We start from the raw sequence: 19113 nt of genomic DNA, 5'->3' as shown, positions 1-19113 counted from the left end.
GCTGACGTCACTCTCTAGCGCCGGCCGGAAGAGGCGCTTGACGGCGCACGTGGGTGGAGGCGCGTTGGGCGGGCACATGGCGAGTTCTGCGGGGTTGGCGCTGTGCGGGCATGCGCTGGTAGTGCGGGGCGGCAGCCGGTTTCTGGCTACCTCCACTTCGAGCAGGTGAGGGGTCGTTTTGGAGCAGAAGCCCAGGTTGCGGTCGTGCGCCAGGGTCTTGAGATTCCGGTTCTCCCGCCCCGCCGGGGCTGCACCTGCCTTGGAGTGACCCTAGGGAGCCCCGCTGCTGCCTGTGAGCTCTCCGGTGCCACTTGAGCCCGGCTGCGTGCCTGCGCCTCGGAATGTTCGCTCTCCCTGTCCTTCTCCCAAGACCTGCCAAGGCCCCGCGCCCTCAGTGGCGGGCCTGCGGCATTCTTTGCCGGTTCCGCTCCAGACATTCAGGGCTCTGTGGGGTCTGGGGGACGCACTTCTCTGGGGCGTGGGAGGAAGACAGCTCTTGGCCTCTCTTGGGGAGAGGGGTTTACTCCCGGGGACCACGTTCGTCGCGCTCTCTGCACTCGCTTCCCTCTCTCTGCATCGCTGCCTGCTTCCTCATCCCCGCCCACATCCCTTGACCCCGCTTTGTTTACCCTTCGGTAAACAAAGGGTCTTACCTGACAAGGGTCTTACCCTTACCCTTCGGGGCCAGGGTCTTACCTGACAAGTCCTTGCTGGAGGTTACCCCCAGAACCACAGCCGCTTTCTCCCTAGTGGCCCTTTATAAGGTCGTCCTTTTGCTTTCTCTGATTTCTTGCCACTTATCGTTCTCGGGATTTTTATGTTTGTTGGTCCACTAGTCTTGATCCAGAAACCCCTTGAATATTAGCAGTGGCCAGTTTCGGCCCCGTATTTCCTTTCCCAGGGTAGTTTTGATTCTCCCAAACTTGAAACATATAATGTAAATGTGCGCTGTGTTCTTTGTTCAGAGTATGGTTTCAGAGATTCAGTGAGATGTTAAGTCTAGATTTCATAGATTTATTCACAAACCTGTTGTCTGCCCCAGGTTATTTTATTTTAGAGCCATAGCACATGCCACAGTGGAAGATGAGAAAATTAGACTCCATCTGGTTGATTCAGTTCACACCTTTTGAGGAAACCTAGTGGCTGGCTGGGAGGGCTGCTGTTCATCCTGCATGGAAGTGCTCCATATGAAGAGAGTTTGGCTACAGTCACTTTAAAGGCTGCGAATTAGAAGGGTGGGGTGGGGTGGGGGTGCTGCTTAGGGCCTGGTAGGGAAAGTGGGTGGCTTCTATACTGGTAAGCGCTTGGCAGGCACTGGAGCTTTTCTAAACAAGTACCCCAAGTTTTAAACTTGGGTGCATAAGGCTAAATGAAAACTGAGTAACATAGTCATCTTGTGCTGATTTTCTAGTTGTTAAAGAATGGTATATTCCTGTTGAGTTTTGGTCCTCATTTATTTCACTTAACTGATTTTTATGGACAGACCATGGCAGTTATGTATGGCAGATACAAATAGGTTCAGCAAATTAAAGCTCCTTAGCTGTTCCCTGAAATATCTTATGGAGACAAGTTCTTGTGGAGAAAATCCTTATTGAGGATGCAAATATTTTTTTGATCCAGGTTTTTTTTTTTTTAAAGTGAACATTGTAATGAACAAAGTGCTTCATTTAAAATATTGCTGTTATTTTTCTTTAGTGATGACGACAACCTCTTCATATATGATTGCAGTGCTGCAGAAAAGAAGTCACAAGAACATAAAGGGTGAGATGGTGCAGAAGATCTCTTCGGGCTGACTGATAGTTTCAGTAATGGGACTGTTTAGTCTAGGAAATAAATTGTTTTTTTATTTGCTGAATTCTTCATTTCTGTTACCCAGCTGTGTGGATAAACCAGATACCACCTCCAGAGAGAAATGTGCTATTGACTTTCAAACTAGGCATTAGGAATATGAGAACTTTTAAAAATACTTTAAATTAGTTTGTCAGTAGTTAACTATTTTATTGGTGCTTTGAAATAAGAGGCAATTTCAATTTGCATTGAAAGCAGGTGTATGAAATTAGCTAATTGAAAAAAGAGAAGTATAGTCTTTAAAACATTTTTTTATTGGAGTATAGTTGATATATAACGTTGTGTTTCGGGTGTACAACAAAGTGAATCAATTATGTGCATATATATATATGTATATATCCACTTGTTTTTAGATTGTTTTCCCATATAGGTCATCACAGAGTATAGAGTAGAGTAAGTCCTTATTAGTTATCTGTTTTACATATAGTAGTGTATATATGTCCAGAGAAGGAAATGGCAACTGACTCCAGTGCTCTTGGCTGGAAAATCCCATGGATTGAGGAGCCTGGTAGGCTGCAGTCCATGGTGTCGAGAAGAGTCGGACATGACTGAGCGACATCACTTTCACTTTTCACTTTCATGTGTTGGAGAAGGAAATGGCAACCCACTCCAGGGTTCTTGCCTGGAGAATCCCAGAGACGGCAGAGCCTGGTGGGCTGCCGTCTGTGGGCTCACACAGAGTCGGACACAACTGAAGTGACTTAGCAGCAGCAGCAGCAGTGTATATATGTCAGTCCCAATCTCCCAGTATATCCCTTTCTCACTCCTTTTCCCCTCTGGTAACCACAGGTTTGTTTTGTCATTCTGTATGGTAGTTTTCTTTAGAAGAATTGGACTTGGGACCCCTTTTTAAAAAAAACTATGATTTGATCCCTGCCTCTAGTTGTGGATCAGTTCATGCCCTTGAGGGAATGGTCCATAGGATATCCGAGGGTCTTTCCAGCTCAGCCCTTGGGATTCTGGCGTGTATGCTGAGAGACTTTTCTGTATTAGCTCTACTCCTTAAAATTAGAGTGGTCTTGATCTTCTCCATGTCCCTCAATATGTTTTGTATCCTGACTACACGAACCTCATTGCACTTCCTACATCTGATCGCATTATAATCACACAGGACCAGCCTGAATGGCACAGCTTCAGTTGCTCAGGTAAGGCCTGACCTGTCTCCTGTCTTTCTCAGGGAGGACGGACAGCCTGTGGATCAGGGGAGTGACACCGTTCTGGCGTCCACCTTCTCCAAGTCTGGCAGCTATTTTGTTTTAACTGATGACAGTAAGCGTCTGATTCTTTTCCGTACAAACCCATGGCAATGTCTGAGTGTCAGGTATGAAATGCTAACGTTGAACTGTTAACGATGTTGAACGCACAACTTATACTTGCATGCTAGTAACAGTTGTGATAGTAACCATAGTGTCAGTAGTTAACACGTGGTACCAGCCCTGTGGCAGGCGCTGTTTTGAGTGCTGGGCTGGTATTAGCAGATTTAAGTCTCATAGCAGGCCGGTGAGTGGGGTAGGGGCATTGTTTTCACCCACCCTACTTGGCCAACAGTCTCTCAGCTCAGCTGGGCCGTGTCCTGGTCTCTTAACTACAGAGTTTGTAGTCCTGGCCACCAGGCCATCCTGCTTCCAAACAGTGTTGTTTCTCCAGCCCCTGAGAGTGTTGGGGGCTTTGTGTAAGGTAAGGCACCTGGGCCACAGTGTTAACTTGGTGAGTTTTTTAAGACGGTGCACTCACTTGAGTATCTGAAAGGCTGGGGCTCCGTGTTTATGGGAAAGGATGTCACCTGCCTTTCCCTGGCAGCAGTTTCCTCACCATATGTTTCTGCCCTTGGAACTCGGAGTCCCCCTGGAGATCACCTCTGAGGCCGTGAGGCCACAGGCCCGGCCTCTCTATGGACGAGGGAGAGTCTTCACCACAGGGGCCGTGCCCACTGTTCGGGCTCTTGACCCTTGGGTCCCTCGTTGGAACACTGACTACTTGGGGAGGTGTGGGGCCACGCGCAGGGCCTGCTGCTCGAGTGCGATTTGGAGGCAAGCTTGCGCTTGCTCTGTAGGCAGCAGTTCTGGACTTGCTAGAAGGCCTACACATGAGGGAATTGTCCCTTCTGTGTGTGTCTGCGGGTAGCAACTCTGGACGTGGGCACAAGAGCGTCCATGCAACCTGCCACAGTCCTGGGTCCTGATGCCGGAGCTCCTACCCCTCGAGAGGGTGAGCATCCGGGGCTCTTGGGTGCCCTGGCTGTTCTATAAGAGTCTGAAGAGTGGGGAAGGAGGGGTGCGTGTGGCCTTGTTAATGAGGGAGTTTAGGTGAGACTCCTTGAGCCCAGGGCAGAGCTGGTGTTCTTGGTCCCTGTGAACGCCTGGGTCTCTCCCCGAGGGTGTGGACTGAGGGGAAGGTCCCATGTCGCAGGTTCTCTCCATAGGAGACCTGAATAACGTGAGCTGTAGACTTTAGTGGTCTAGGTGCCTGGTGCTTTTCTTGTATGTTTGCTTCTGGCTTTTAGGTTGATATCAGCAGAGTAACTTCGTGTAGGAGGTGCTTGCAGTAGGTGGTTTAGAGGACAGGTGATGTAATTTTATGATGTTAAGGAACCAGATTACAAACTCCAGGGCCTCTGTCCTGTTGACTGCTGGGTAAGGGGCGGGGTCAGGGTGAACTTCAGCTCTTCCCATGCATTTTCTTGGAGCTCAGAGCCTTCCCTCTGTTAGGAAGCTTTTGGAGAAGGGGAGCAGGGTTAGTTTTATCACCGAGGCAAGGACAGCAGACATCATCCTGGAGGGGGCGCTTTACCTTTGGGGCACAAGCCCCTTTGGGATCTGATGGGCCCCCTCAGAACAACACCCACCCCTGTATGTCTGACATCCAGTTCATCCACATTTGACCAGCCTGGGCCTTGAGTGGGACCCCTTTGCAGCTCAGAGCTGGCTCCAGTGGGCCCTGTCTCTGGCCCTGGCAAGGAAGAGGGGCCCAGGTTGCCTGGGGGCGGTGGTGGGGGGCTGAGAAGAGGGTCCTGGGCCGTGAACCCAGTGACTCTGTGAAGGCAGGAAAAGTGCTGAGACTGCAGTCCCTGCAGAGGCTGAAAATGGTGCCCCCAAGATTCCTCCTGTTGGGGTGGCATGCCCAGCCTGCCTGCAGTCCTGTCTGATGCCCTGTCCCCCACCTGCGAGCTGACGCCCTTGAACCTTAACTCCCAAACCCCCTCCGTGCAGCTCAGCTGCATCCTGGAATTGGTGTCAGGATGCGTTTAGCCTGAAAAGCTGGAAGCCCCTGGCTGGCGAAGGACCCGGAGGAGCTATGGCGTCCTGCAGATGTGGGGCTGCCATGGGGAGTGGACCAGCTTTGAAGGGGTCACTTCCTCCCCGGGCGGACGAGCTTCTTGGGACCCAAGCCCGTTGCTGCTGGAGGCTGTCCTGGTCCTAGGGTGCTGTGTCATGTGTCCCCCCCCCCAGCCCAGCTGGGGCTGTGCCTGGGTTCCTTGAAGCTGCTTATCAGCTCTGCGGATTCTGACTAATCCTGCCTGGAGTCTAATTACCTTTTTCTGTCATTGTTTTCCCCGAGTTTATCGCTTTATGCCACCTCGCGGGGCCTCGCGGGGCTGCACTGGCACCGAGGGGCAGAGATGGTCCAGTGGCTGTCGAGCCCCTGGCAGCACCCCTGGGCCAGGTGGGGCCTCCCGCTCAACTCGGTCCCCTCATCCTTCTCCCAAGAGGCGGGCAGGGATCTGATGGTCCCTGTGGGGGGAATGTAGTTCCTTTAAGCTTCAGTTTCTGTCTCAAGCTGACACTTGGTGTCCTGGCTGCTGTGAGCCAGGATAGATGCCAGTTGTTTTTCTTTTACTTAAAAAATTATTTGGCTGTGCTGGGTCTTCACTGCTGCACGTGGGCTTTCTCTAGTTTTGGTGCGTGGGGGCTACTCTACTTGCAGTGCGTGAGTCTGTCACTGCAGTCCTTTCTTGTTGCAGAGCATGGGCTCCAGAGGCATTTGGGCTTCAGCAATTGGTGGTGCTCAGGCTCAGTTGCTCTGAGACATGTGAGATCTTCCTGGACCAGGGATGGAACCCATGTCCCTGGGGTTGCAAGGCAGATTCTTAACCATCGGGCCACCAGGGAAGCCCGGATGTCAGCTCTTTATGGGAACAGCGGGTCCCTGCCAGCCCTCGGTGATGACAGAGCCGGAGCCGGCTCTTCTGCGACGAAGCCTCATATGTAGATAGATGGCAGGTGTTTGTGTGTGAAGCGGTGGCATGGCCCCTGTCTAATGTAAGATACCTCTCAGTGGAAACAATGGGAAATGACAGCAGGAAGAACTATGACCCCTGGCCCAGGACGCGCAATGGGTGGTCGGCCTGTGTCGGCACAGCCCTAGTTTTGTTCCTCGTGGCTCGTGGACATGACACACCTCATGGCTCTCATGGATCAGGGGTTTGGATCTGTGATGCGCCCCCAGTGGAGGGTCGCTGGTGGCGGTTCCCCCCCAACCAGCTCTTGGTGTCGGACCCTCCTGTCCTCAGGTGCTGGGCACAAGCAGTGCCTGTAGGATCCTGGCCCAGGCGGCAATGCCCACAGTGGGTGGGTGGGAAGCCAGAGGGCAGGGGCATCCTTTGTGGTTTGGATTGCAGCCCAGAGCACGTTTAGTGTTTAGGAAACTGGGCTTGTCATCTCCCACATGTACAAAGAGGCCAGGGAGCATTCTATCAGGACAGTCTTTAAACACAAGGCCAGTTGAGAGGGTTAGACACTTAGATACTCACCACCCAGACCTTACCATTAGTACATTTTGAGAAGAAACAACATCATAAAAGTAGATTTGTCTGAGGCACTGGCTCTGTCTCCATCCTCACAGTTGCTGTGTGTTTTTGGCAGCGTTTTCGTAGCTGCCACGTGGCAGGAGCCGCTGGTCAGGTGGCTCGCAGGTCAGCGGTGGCCCTGGTGCTGACCCCTGTAGGCCGACCGTGGGCGTCTCTGGCCTTGTAGGACCGTGGTGAGGAGGTGCACTGCCCTGACCTTCACGGCCTCTGAGGAGAGGATCCTGGTGGCGGACAAGTCTGGCGATGTGTATTCCTTCTCGGTGCTGGAGCCCCATGGGGGCGGCAGGCTTGAGCTCGGACACCTGTCGATGCTGCTGGATGTGGTGCGTGGGCAGTGGGTTCACTGGCTGCAGTCGGGATCAGGGTGCGGAGGGGGCGGGTGTGGGCTCTGCCGTGGCAGGGGCGGCCCTGCCGACCTGGAGGTAGGGGCTGCGGAGGCGAGGTTTCGGGAGGTGAAGCGCGGTGAAGGAGGGCAGTCGAGTTGGGGGCGGCTGGGTGGTCTAGTCGAGGAGGAGGGGTTTGGGAAGAGCAGATGTCCTCCAGTCCCCCAGCCAGGAGCTGCCCCCCGCCCCCCAGGCACTGAGAGACCCATGAGCCTGGGCTGCAGCGGGGTGGCGGCTGGGCTGGTGTAGGGCCCTGTAGGGAAGCGGGGGTCGGACCTGGTGACTGGCTGGATATGGGGACACACGAAGGAGAGAAAAGTGACCTGGTGGGAAGACGGGAGTGGGCAAGGCTGGGCATCCAGATACAGCCGAGGCCCTTGGGGGACACCTGAGCTGAGGCCTGGGAAAGTGGGGGGGGAGCCGGCGTGCTGACCACCGGGTCTGCCCCTTCTCACCTTGTGCACAGGCCGTGAGTCCCGACGACCGCTTTGTCCTCACCGCTGACCGGGACGAGAAGATCCGGGTGAGCTGGGCCGCAGCTCCACACAGCATCGAGTCCTTCTGTCTGGGGCACACCGAGTGAGTCCCCCACCCCACTCCCTGCCCCCTGCAGAGGGAGGCTCTGGCTCTCGGCTGGGGAGGCACCTGCCCCGGGAGGAGGCGACTGTCCTTAGCGCCTGGCCTGCCGCCTGACGAGACCCTAGTCCAGCTCTCCCCCAGTACCAGGGCCTCTGGAACTTTCAGAACCTCCTTCCCCGTTCAGAACCTGTTTGCTGGAGTTGTTCTGGGTAGCATCAGGTTTTCTCTTTAGCGTCCAGGTCTCGATCCCCAGCTTGCCGTCACTGCAGGCTGCCTGACCTTGCCGCTTGCAGGAGGCCCTTCCCCTGACAGCCGCTCTGGTCAGTTAGGGTCACCCGTGGTTTCCACATGGCTCAGGGCTTGTTTCTGGAAGGCACATCATTCCTCAGGGTCGATGGCCCGGCAGCACCAGGCAGTGGTCCACGGTTAGTGGGGGTGGGTGTCAGGGGATGAGGAACACGCCTTGGTCATTTCCATCATCCAGGCAGCTGTCTTCTGGCCCCCGAGCGCTCGTTCAGTGAGTGGACTTTGATGTTAACCTGAGGGAGGCGTTTCTGCAGACTGTCGATCTTCTCAGGCAAATGGCTGATGACAGTCTGCAGGCAGGAACAGCAGTAGAATTGGCCCAAGTGTTATAACGAGGTGGAGGAGAGCCTGGTGGGGTGGTTCAGTTCTGAGCTTGCTCCTGTTTCATTGGTTTTGAATGGAACGTAAATGTTGGCCTTGAAGAAGGTCGCTGCTTGCTCGGTTTGTGAGTGTATTCTGTAGTCATCCTCTGGAGTCACTCCTATGACCTGTCCCCCCACCCCCCTCCCCTGCCCCCAGTCTCCCCTCCCCTGCCCCCAGTCTCTGCTGCGCCCCACCTGCCCCAGCGGGCACACTCTGCCTTAAGGCCTTTATCCTTGCGCTTCTCACCTCTGGGCATGTTCTTCTTGTGGCTCAGCCCCTCCTTCTTTCCTCTGCTCTCTCAGGACCCCCCTGGAGAATGCCTGTCCCCAGCGCTGTTCTTTCTTCTCAGCCTTTGCTGTCAGGTTCAGAGCCATGAGCCACCCAAGTGTGAAGTGAGGTGTGCCATTGGTGTGAACACAGATTCCAAAGGCAGTATGAAAGAGCAGTGTAAAAACAGCTTGTCATTCATTTGTTACATTGATGCAGGTTGAGATGGTAACACTTTGAGAATGCTGAGTTAAGGCAAAAACCTAGTGTTAGAATTAATCTTACCTGAGTCTGTTTATTGGTGTGGTTACCAGCAAAGGTAAGCTGTGCTTGGTGGCTCGCGTTGGGGCTGGATGGGCTCTTCCGAGCCTGTGCTGACACCCAGGGGCTCGTTATGGCCTGGGCCTCCCCCCTGCCCCACCTAGTCCTCTGCCTCCTGGGGGCGGGGTCTCTGTCAGGTTTGCTCCTTGCTGTCTGCAGCCCTTGGCACAGTGCCTGGCACTCAGTGGGTGTTTCAGTGAGTAAATGACCAGTTGTCACTCTTGGTTAAGGCCCTGGAAAGTGCATTTTCCGCCTGTTTCCTGTTGAGATGTTGAGGCGGCCCATACCCGCTGTCACGGTCATGCTGCTGCGATAAACACAGGCCAGGTTTAGCATGTACTTTTGTTCCTTTTGGTGGGCCTTTTGGGATGGCGGTCCTGAGGAGCAGGACTGGCCCAGGCCAGGGTAAGGATCCAGGTGGCTGGGAGGGGGACTGGTGGATGTAGGGAGCCGTGGGGGTCGCTCCTTGTCCGGGGTCCCCGGGCGCCCGAGTGCTAGATCACGTTAGAGATGGGAATGCAGCAGGCAGCTCGGGTGGGGGCCGGTCTCTGGCGAGGGGGCGCTGCTGGGGTGCGGCGCAGTGGGTGCGACTGGCTGGTGGTCAGTGGTGCCGCTCCCCCTCCGCCCTGCCTGCATGTCATCCTGGCGTCTCAGACCCACTGAAGTGTGTGCCCTGGGGCAGCTTCCGAGCAGGGCGGGCCCTCTGGGGCCTTCCTGGGAAGCACGACTGGAGTGACAACGCGCGCTCTGCACACAGTCTTGTCGCTCCTCGTGGTTTCTCCTGGGGTCCGGGTCCGAGGACACGGGCCAGACGGAGTCACAGCAGCCCAGCTCACCCTCTGCTTCTCCCCTGCAGGTTCGTGAGCCGCATCTTCGTGGTGCCCAACCACCCCGAGCTGCTCTTGTCATCCTCCGGGGTGAGTGCTCCGCTCCCCCCGTGCACCCCCAGTGTGGGGGCGTGGGTACCCCGTGTGGGGTGGGCCCGCTGTGAGCAGCCCGTCTTCGGCTCCCAGCTGTGGTGTGAGGTCGGCGTGTGCCTTTGTTGAGTGGCCGTCCACTCGGTGGTGCTTGTGGCTCCCTGTCGAGCTGACTGGCTTGCGCCCTGTTTCAGGCTGTGTGTGTGCGTGCACGTGTGTGTGCACTGCGCTGGAACAGCATGGCGTGAATTCTGGGCAGAGCGGCCCTTATAGCATCGTGATCTCAGTTAGAGTTTGGTAGACGGACCTTTCTGAATCCTAGGAGGACCTGGTTCTGTCCCGGTGCCGATGCGCTCGGCCCTTCTCCGTGACCCTTCTGTCGCGTGTGAGCGTGTGGAGAAGGCTGTGCACTTGGCCGTGGGGGAAGGGTGGTCAGTGAGGACAGCTGCCCGGTCCTGGGAGCGGGCCCGAAGCCTTAACAGCTGGGTGACTGGGGGCACCTTCCTCTCGGGATGACTAAGCAGCACTTGGCTGACGTGCAGGTCTATGTTACTAAGAGGGTCTGAGTCTTCCTTTCTCTTCAGAAGCTCTGCCCACAGCCTTTCACCTTTGCCTCTCCACCCCTTTAGCTTTTTCTGCAACTCAGGGGCCTGGAGAGGACTGGGGGGGGCCTCGTGGACCCCTGACGGGCAGGCCTTCCGGGTGGCAACCGCATCCTGTTTCCTTCTCCACATGTAGTTTCTCTTTGGTCTTTACTTTTCTCTTCTCTTGTCCTGTTCTGGAAAGCTATGCATGGTCCTGTGAGAGAAAAGAGGAAAATAAACGTGCTGGAGTTCTCAGTGGTAGCCAGCTTCTGTGGGTTTTGTTGTAAGCCTCTTAAAATAAAGGAAAGTACTCGCGGGCACAGAGAAGTGTACTGACCGCCATTGGTCTGGTTGCTCAGCTTTACCACGTCCAGCATCGTGCTTCTACTCCTTTTCAAAGAAACGCAGGAGTTCTGGCACTGGCCATCCTGGGGGCCTGCCCACGACCTGGGGGCCTGCCCGCCCCCCATCACGTCCTGGGGGCCGGCCCCCCCTCCTGCCACACATCCTGGGGGCCTGCTCGCCCCCCCGTCACGTCCTGGGGGCCGGCCCCCCCTCATGCCACACATCCTGGGGGCCTGCTCGCCCCCCCCGTCACGTCCTGGGGGCCGGCCCCCCCTCATGCCACACATCCTGGGGGCTTGCTCGCCCCCCGTCAGGTCCTGGGGGCCGCCCCACCTCCTCACCGGCTACCCCGGCCCAAGCATGGTGTGTGTGGTGTGTGCCCTGCATGCTGTGAACTGCAGCTTGTGTGTTTATGTGGAAAGCCAGCCACTGCTCTCAGGCTTAGAATGGAAACCAACACTGCCCCCCTTCCCCCGCCGAGGCCAGCCCCGGGGGACCTCGGCTGTGTCCTTTTGGCCGGTGCTTCCAGGCTGCACAGGTAACAAGCACAGGCAGCCCCCGTTTGAGGGCGCACGTCGTGGGGCAGGCTTCTGAAGGCGCGGGGACTCAGGGGCCCGGCTCGCGGGAGCTGCCCTCTGCCCGCCCCAGCTCTCGGTGGTCGGGCAGGTGGATGGGGCTCCGTCCAGTGTTTCCCTGCAGGTCAGGTGGTCGAGCTCCAGGGTTTTCTCTGGTGTTCAGTTCGCTTGGCTTTCTAGTCCGAGGCCGTTGAGTCTGGGTCCCCTGTATGGGGTCCGATCACCCTTCTCTCTGGACGTGTTTGGGGGCCTTCTCACCCCATAGTGTGAAGAACGAAGGGGCGGGGCTCGGGGGGCTCGGAGGGGCCCCTGAAAATCGCTCACAGTCCGTGGCTCTTTCTTTCTGAATCTCAGGTCTACACCTGGGGGTTTTGGGTTCCTGCCTCTGGAGCTGCCCTCACCCACTTTTCCTGGAACCTGTATCAGGCGGGCACTGGCCCTGTTGTCTCATTCTCTTTCCTTTTATGTTTCTTTTCTTGTGTTCCTGCTCCCTTTTCTACTCTGTCTTCCTGCGGGAATGTTAGTTTCTGCCCTTGTCCTTGGAACATTCTTTCTTCACAGCCCCGTTCTTGCATCCTGCGTGCAGACCTTTGCACTTCCTGAGGTGGTGTGACGTGTGGGGTTTTTAAGGGGTTTTCCTGTGTGTGTCCCCCCCCCCCCCCCCCCCACCGGTGTGTTGCTCATCTTTCGAGTTTCCTCGATGTCTGGTGCCCGGGTGTCAGAGTTGGGCACCAGGCCTCATCAGATGCCAGCATGCACCCGGCTCCATCTCACTCTCCGTCTGGCCCTTCTCTGTAGATGTTTCATTCTGTGTCCTGCCATCTTATGATGAGTGTTGTAGCAGATATTTCTTAACATTACCCTCTCTTTTTTACTCTATTGAGGTAACGGTTTATAACACCTACGTTTCACGTGCACAACGTTGTGTTTTGACTTTTGCGCACTCTGCAGCGTGCTCACACCAGCCGTTTAGTTTCCATGCATCGCAGTCCAGTCCAGTGGACCCCCTTCACTCATCTCGCCTTCTCCTCTGGTCACCACTACTCTGTTCCTTGTATCCGTGTGTGTGTGTGTGTGTTTGGTTTATTTTTTATATCCCACTTAATGAGTGAAATCATATGGCATTTGTCTTTCTCCACCAGACTGATTTTACTTGACATGATACCCTCTAGGTCTGTCAGTGGTTCTGTTGCAAATGGTGAGATTTCATTCCTTTTTTATGGTTGGGCGCGCGCGTGCGTGTGTGTGTGTGCCACTTTCATCAGTTGATGGGCTCTTAGCTTCTGTATCTTGGCTGTTGTGAATAATGCAGCAGTGAACATAAGGGTGCATACATCTTTTCAAAGTAGTGTTTTTGTTTTCTCAGGAGTGAAATTGCCGGATCACTTGGTAGCTCTGATTTCTTGAGAGACCTCCATAGTGTTTCCCATAGTGGCTGCAGCAATTCACATTCCCGCCATCGGTGTACGGGGTCCCTTCTCTCTACATCTTCACCGACATTTGACATTTGTTGTCTTTTCGATGGCAGCCCTTTTGGCAGACGGGTGCTGTCTCACCCCATGGCTCACATAGGGTGCTGTGGTTTTGATCTGCATTTCCCTTATGATTGGGGATGTTGGGCATCTTTTTCCTGTGCATGTTGGCCATCCATGTGTCTTTATTTAGAAAAATGTCTGTCTGTATCCTCCTCCCATCTTTAAAGGTTGAAAGGTGGTTGTTGTTGAGTTGTATGAGTTCCTCGTCTACTTTGGACATTAACCACTTATCAGATGAATGATTTGCAAATATCTTCTCCCATTTGTTTGGTGGTGGTTCTGTTGGTCATTTCTTTTGCTGTGCAGAAGCTTTTTTGATGTAGTTTCATTTATTTTTGCTTTTATTTCCTTATCCTGAGGAATTTTATTTGGAAAGATCTTGCTAAGACCAGTGTCAGAGAGCATAGCACCTGTGTTTTCTTCTTACAGCTTCAGGTCTTACATTTGTCTTTAATCCATTTTAAGTTCATTTTCCTGCATGGTATGAGACTGTGGTTCAGTTTTATCCTTTTGCACATGACTGTTTTCTCCATACTGTTTATTGAAGAGACTGTCCTTTCTCTGTTGTATGTTCTTTGTTCCTTTATTGTAAATTGTTCATATGTGCCTGGGTTTGTTTCTGGGCTTTCAGTTCTGTCCCATTGATGTGTGTGCCTGCTTTTTCTGCCATTAGCATACCGTTTTGATTATTGTAGTTTTACAGTGTAGCTCAAAATCAGTGTGTGAAGGGAGTGTGACACCCTTCCCCTTTATTATTCTTCCTCAAGATTACTTTGGCTCTTCAGGTCTTTTGTGGTTTTCATATACATTTTAGGATTTTTTTGTTGTTGTTGTTTAATGTCTGTGGAAAATGTCATTGGCATTTTGATAGGGGTTGGATTAAATCCTCAGTTGTTTTAGTTAATGATGGGCATTTTAACAATGTTAACTCTTCCAGTCCATGAGCACAAATATCTTTGCATTTGTTCATGTCTTTGGTTTCTTTCAACAATGTCTTAAACTTTTCTGAGTATAGGCCTTATACCTCCCTGATTAAATTTATTCCTGCGTGTTTTATTCTTGATGCAATTATGTGTGGGGTTGTGTATAGAAACTCTGTTTTGAGCATTGATTTTGTACCCTGAAACTATTCATTTATTATTTCTGGTAGTTTTTTGCTGGTGTCTTTAGGATTTTCTGTAAATAAAACCACATCATCTGCAAGCAGTAGCAGTTTTACTTCTTCCTTTCCAGTTGGATTCCTTTTTTTTTTCTTGTCTGATTGCTCTCTGGCTAGGGCTTCCAGTACTATGGTGACTAGAAATGGGCACGCTTGTCTTGTTCCTGGCAAACCCTTTTTTGCATTTATGTTATTTTTGGAGCTCACATCAGGCTATACCAGTTGACAGTCTCATGGGTAACAAATGGACGTCCTCTTTGCACCCATTCCAGAGCAGTGACGTGGACAGTTCTCAGTGCCCATGAGCCTCACGTATTTCTTCCTGTGTGGATGCATGCTCATCCGTGTGTGTGCACACGTCTGTGCACACGTGTATGTGCACTGCAGTCCCAGCCCGCGCGCAGCAGGCCTCGTCTTTGACCCCCAGCACGACAGGGTGTCTTGTGTCCTTGTCCATTGAGCTGAGTGGGGTCCCCTGTGTGTTCTTACTGGTCTGTGAGATGCTTTGTACAGTTGTCCCTAAGCAAAGAGCGTTTAGCTGGGGGAGGTGCGCTGGCCGCTGCCTCCGTGTTATCGTCCCCATGACCTGGTGAAGCCTGGATACCCCACTGGGCGCTAACCATCTCTGGTGTCTGCAGGACCGCACCCTGAGGCTCTGGGAGTACCGAAGTGGCCGCGAGTTACACTGTTGTCCCCTGACCAGCCTGCAGGAGCCTGCGGAGCCCTGGAGTGACAAGGTAAGCCCACACGTTTGTCTCGGGGCCTCTCCAGCTGCTGGGATCCTGTGGAAAAACTTCCTTTTACATTGGAGAAGTTTCCTGCTGTCAGTGCAGACTCCCCCTCAGGTTTCTGCCGCCACGGTGCCCCCGTTGGAGCCGTGGCAAGCAGAGGCCTGTGTGTTCTGCTGCCTTCTGCACATCCGTGCCCTCCTCAACCTCCTGATGCCTCTGGATGGTGATGCGAGGCAGGGCACAGAGGGGACCAGAGTGAGCGGTTCCCGACGCTGGGCCTGGCTGCACCAGCACGAGCCCGGGCCCCCCCCCCCCCCCCAGCCTGCTCTGAGAGCTGTGTGCGGCCCCGCCACGTCCCCTCTGCTCCTGCTGGCTCTGACCCCAGGTGCGTCCTCTGCCAGGACCTGTGGATGCTCACGTACACGCTGTCCTTGGTTACAGCCCCCTCTTTTCTTCCCCGTGTGCTCTCTGCCCGATTTTGACCAATTCCGTTGACTTGGAGATGCTGCCCAGGCTCCGTGAGGCCCGTGTGTCAGGGTGGCCTGTGAACCGTGCCCTCCCTGGGGTCTGGAGAGTCCTGTAGGGTCCTCTCTTGCTGTGGACCACACACGGGGACTGTCGGTCCTGCAGTGATGCCCGAAGTTAGAGCAGGGCAGCTGGCATCCAATCCTGGCCAGCTGATGTCACTGAGGCTGCTGCTTTTCTTTACAGAGGTTCGCCGTGTCCAGGATCACTTACTGGAGCCAGGAGGACTGCGTGGCGCTCTCGTGTGATGGGTGAGCCCACGTGGACACGGCGTCGCTCCTGGTTCCTGTAGGCCCATGAGGGTGGGAGGAGGCCGGGAGACGAGAAAGGGGTCTCTGGCTCAGCCTTGCCCTACAGTGACCTCGACTCCGAGCCCCGCTGCTGTGGCAGGGGCGGGTTCCTTCCTGTATACCGGCATCTCACTCGTCCGCCAACGTGAAGGCAGCCCCAGCCTCACTGGCCTGTGTGTGTGTGGCCTCCGGATGGCCTCTTGTGCAGGTGGAATCCTGGCTAAGGGTTAGCTGTGGTAGCGTCCACCCCGGTCAGGCCCAGCTCAGCACAGGAGACCCTGGGGGCTTCAGTGCAGACGAGGCGGGTGTGGGGAGCACGGCCGCCCACCTGTGCCCTCCTGAGCATTGTCCACGTGCTGGGAACGGGGTTGGGGGGCCTCCCACATTCTCACCTGTCCTGATGAAAACCCTGGGGTCAGCATCTGAGCTCGTTAGAAAGGAAGACGCAGGATTACAGGGTCAAATGCTGCCTGGGCTGGGGGTGGGGGGCTGAGCTCACTGCCTGGGGTCCACGTGCTGCTCAGTGGATGGAGTGGCTTGTCTCCTCTGCACAGTTTCGTCCTGGCTGTGTAATTAGCTGCTCCAGGACTTGGGGACAGAAACCTTGGTGAGCTCACAGCTCCTGGGGGCAGGGACGCAGGAGTGGCTGGGTGCTCGGGGCTCAGGGAGTCATGAGGTGGCAGCTGAGACGCTGGTGGGCCGAGCGCCCCTCGGGCCACGGGCACTGTCCTCACTGTCCCCTCTCTCCTGGCAGGCTGCCCGTGGTCTACATCTTCCAGCTGGATGCTGCCCAGCGACAGCTGGTTCCAAGGCAGCTGCTGACTTTCCAGCACCGGGTGTGGGACGCCGCCTTCGAGGAGGGCCACGGGCTGTGGGTCCTGCAAGACTGCCAGGAGGACCCCCTTGTGCTCTGCAGGCCCGTGGGTGGCCAGTGGCAGGTAAGGGGGCTGGACGCTGCTATGCCCCGAGCTGGGAAGAGGTGGCTGTGACCCCTTTCAGCCTGATCACGTCCATGCCAGAGGCTGTGTCCCGGGGGGGCAGGGAGCTGGGGTGCCTGCCAGGTTCCCCAGTGTCCTGTGTCTACACTGGCGTTTTGGGGGCTGTTGCTATCATTGGTACCCTTTCCCTGTGACTCCTGGTCTCATGTCTCTTTAGGAGAAGAGCCTGCAGCTGGGGGGTCCTGGGTGGGTACCTTTCAGACTTGCAGCCTTGGCACAGTCTTGCACCTCAGGTCCACTGGACGCCGAGGGCCCCCGTCCTCGCAGGCGACCTGGGTGGGCCTGTGTGTCTCTTCCCGCCTGGCCTGTGGCTCACCAGGCGCCATGGTGAGGGGCAGGGGATGCTCGCAGAGCTCTCTGCACACTTGTGTGTCCTTGATGAGTGCTCCGGGCTGCCCAGCAGCTCGTTCAGGTATTTTTACCTGAACGGCAGGGGTGAGCCAATGCCCCTGGCCTGTGCCTGCCGGGTTCCAGGCACCTTAGTGTCACCCGTGATGAGCCGGCAGCGCGCGTCCCCGGCTCTTTGTGACGAGCTCTGGTCACTGCTGCGCTGGACGGGCCGGGTGGACGGCCTTGCTGCCTCCTGGGGGTGCGGAGGGCAGGCTGTCCCGTGCCTGTGCGGCAGCCTGGGGGTTTCTGTCCTCTCTGATAAAGGTTTTCTGTTCATCTCCTCAGTCTGTTCCTGAAAGTGCCGAGTTGAAGAGGGTCTCTGCTCACGTTCGTGTGAACTGGGCCATGTTGGAAGGTGAGGACTCATCCTTGGCCTGCTTTTCCTGGGTCACATTCAGCAGGTCTAAGAGCATAGTACCCAGCAGGGGTCCGCTTCTTGGGGTGAGGACATGGGGCCTGTGGGGTGTGTGTCCCTTTCAGGGCAGGCGAGCGCTGTGAGGCAGGGCTGGTCGGTCCCCTTAGAGAAGCGCTGCCCTGGTCTCAAGTTAACCTCAGTGGGGCCTACCTCCGGGCCACTTGGTTGGCAGGGTTCAGGTCCCTGCAGGTTGCTGGACAGGGGGCCGCGTGTCTCCCCTTTCCTTTGGCCAGAGGACACCCTGGGTCAGGTGCCAACAGGATGCAGCCACGGCCCCTGCACCTGGTCTCCCAGGACCCTGTGTCCTGTGAGAAGCGAGTCCTCGGGGCAGCCAGGCGTGGCCGTCAGGAGGTGGGTGTTCTGGGGGCAGTGCCCGAGGAGGCCCCAAGGTCCACGAGTTCATTCCCTGCTACAGGAAGGTCCGCCAGGTCCCCCTTAGAGGCAGAGCCCTGAGTCCCCGTCCATCCTCACGCCTAGCGTCGCCCCTCCCGCGCAGGCTGTGCCGGCGTGGACAGTGGCTTCAGCAGCCTCTACAAGGCCGCCTGCGACAACATGACCACTTACCTGAAGAAGAAGGAGGAGCGGCTGAAGCAGCAGCTGGAGAAGCGGCGCCGGGCCCCACCGCCCGGGCCTAGCGGGCCGACCAAGAGGATGAAGACCGGGGACTTGGCGCGGGGCTGCTCGTCCTAGCGCTCGGGGTGCCCCTCTCCCCTCCCACCCACAGCTCCCTGACTTCCTCGGGCTGGGCGGTGGTGAGCTCCATCCTGGCTCAGCGGACCCCTGGGGCCATGCCGGGCAGCTGGACGGGACCATGGGCTCTAGAACATTCTGTCCCCAAAGCTGTGCCGCGGGTCAGCGTCACTGGAGACGCTGTTCGAGAGTAGTAAGTGCACCCAGCACCTCCGTTCTCCTTGGAGGGTGGTCGCCCGCGGGCCTGGCGCTCGTCCTTCCTGCTCGTCCTGCAGCACGCTTCCGTCGGCAGCCTGGAGGCTGCCAGCAGCACGGTGGATACCTGCGCTGTTCTCCGCTTGCCCTTCTGGATGGTCTGCCGTGCTGTCCAGCAGGCGGCCATGTGCCCCATGGGCTGTTAGCCCAAGAGGGGTGAGTGCTGGCTCCTGGTGCTCAGGCCCCGTGGGGCGAGGAGAGCTTGTCACCAGCGTTGGTGGAGACAGGCTCGTTCACGGATACGTGAGAACTGGGGTGCCCTGGCTGGACACTCACTCACTCTGCAGGGAGGTGACTGGTGACGTGTATGATTGATTTTGATCTGGACTTTCTGCACATGCGCACGTGCAGCAGAACAGGAAAGCCAGCTGTGTGCTAATTCCTGATCAATAAAGAGTTTTTCTGCAGCTTCTAGAAAATTGAGCAGCATCACCTGGAACTGATTTCAAAATATATTGAGCAGAACTGTGTATGATGAGTGTGCTCTTTGTGATTGAGATGTTTACCTTTTGGTTTGAAGAAAGACGTTTTTGTGGTGTGGGGGGTGTTTCATGGGCATTGGACATAGGTCGTTTGGTGTATCAAAACCTGGAAGGTGTCAGATTGTTCCTTAGTGCCTTGTTTTAATTTAAACGCTGATCTGGAAACAATACTGTTTATAAACCTCTCAGGGTTGCTTCCCACAGGGGACATCAGGGACTTCCCCCCACCTCCAGCCTGCCCTGCCCCGTGGCGCATGCACCACACACACCTGTGCCCCCCACCCCTGCCCTGGTCCCCCATCTGACTTGGGCAGGGTAGTCAGTTGGTGGAGAGAGGGTGGTACCTTC

At 55.7% G+C, this 19113-nt stretch overlaps 1 protein-coding gene across 3 annotated transcripts; it reads left to right on the top strand.

The window, feature by feature from the left end:
- The first annotated feature begins 29 nt into the window (after positions 1-29).
- On the top strand, positions 30-18702 carry WDR4 (WD repeat domain 4). 3 transcript variants are annotated; one of them, XM_020892726.2, is made up of 11 exons: positions 30-165; positions 1696-1761; positions 3026-3169; positions 6822-6978; positions 7505-7617; positions 9731-9791; positions 14628-14726; positions 15432-15496; positions 16290-16473; positions 17209-17278; positions 17835-18702. In XM_020892726.2, the coding sequence occupies exons 1-11, from the start codon at positions 77-79 to the stop codon at positions 18026-18028; spliced, it is 1242 nt and encodes a 413-aa protein (XP_020748385.2). In that variant the 5' UTR covers positions 30-76; the 3' UTR covers positions 18029-18702. The 3 variants fall into 3 exon arrangements, with proteins under 3 accessions (XP_020748385.2, XP_070322929.1, XP_070322928.1); XM_070466828.1 differs by lacking the exons at positions 30-165; positions 1696-1761 and having other exon boundaries at positions 3028-3117; XM_070466827.1 differs by lacking the exons at positions 30-165; positions 1696-1761; positions 3026-3169 and adding an exon at positions 3178-5511.
- Positions 18703-19113: the final 411 nt, after the last annotated feature.

This window comes from Odocoileus virginianus, chromosome 4, assembly GCF_023699985.2.
Source record: "Odocoileus virginianus isolate 20LAN1187 ecotype Illinois chromosome 4, Ovbor_1.2, whole genome shotgun sequence".
Lineage (NCBI taxonomy): Eukaryota > Metazoa > Chordata > Mammalia > Artiodactyla > Cervidae > Odocoileus > Odocoileus virginianus.
This window is presented reverse-complemented; position numbering and strand designations above follow the sequence as displayed.

Excerpts from the sequence above, each read along its gene's own strand:
- WDR4 (XM_020892726.2), top strand. The coding sequence starts at position 77 with ATGGCGAGTTCTGCGGGGTTGGCGCTGTGCGGGCATGCGCTGGTAGTG. Across the intron at positions 1,762-3,025 it reads AAGTCACAAGAACATAAAGG|GGAGGACGGACAGCCTGTGG; the intron begins GTGAGATGGTGC and ends TGTCTTTCTCAG. Across the intron at positions 14,727-15,431 it reads CGGAGCCCTGGAGTGACAAG|AGGTTCGCCGTGTCCAGGAT; the intron begins GTAAGCCCACAC and ends TTTTCTTTACAG.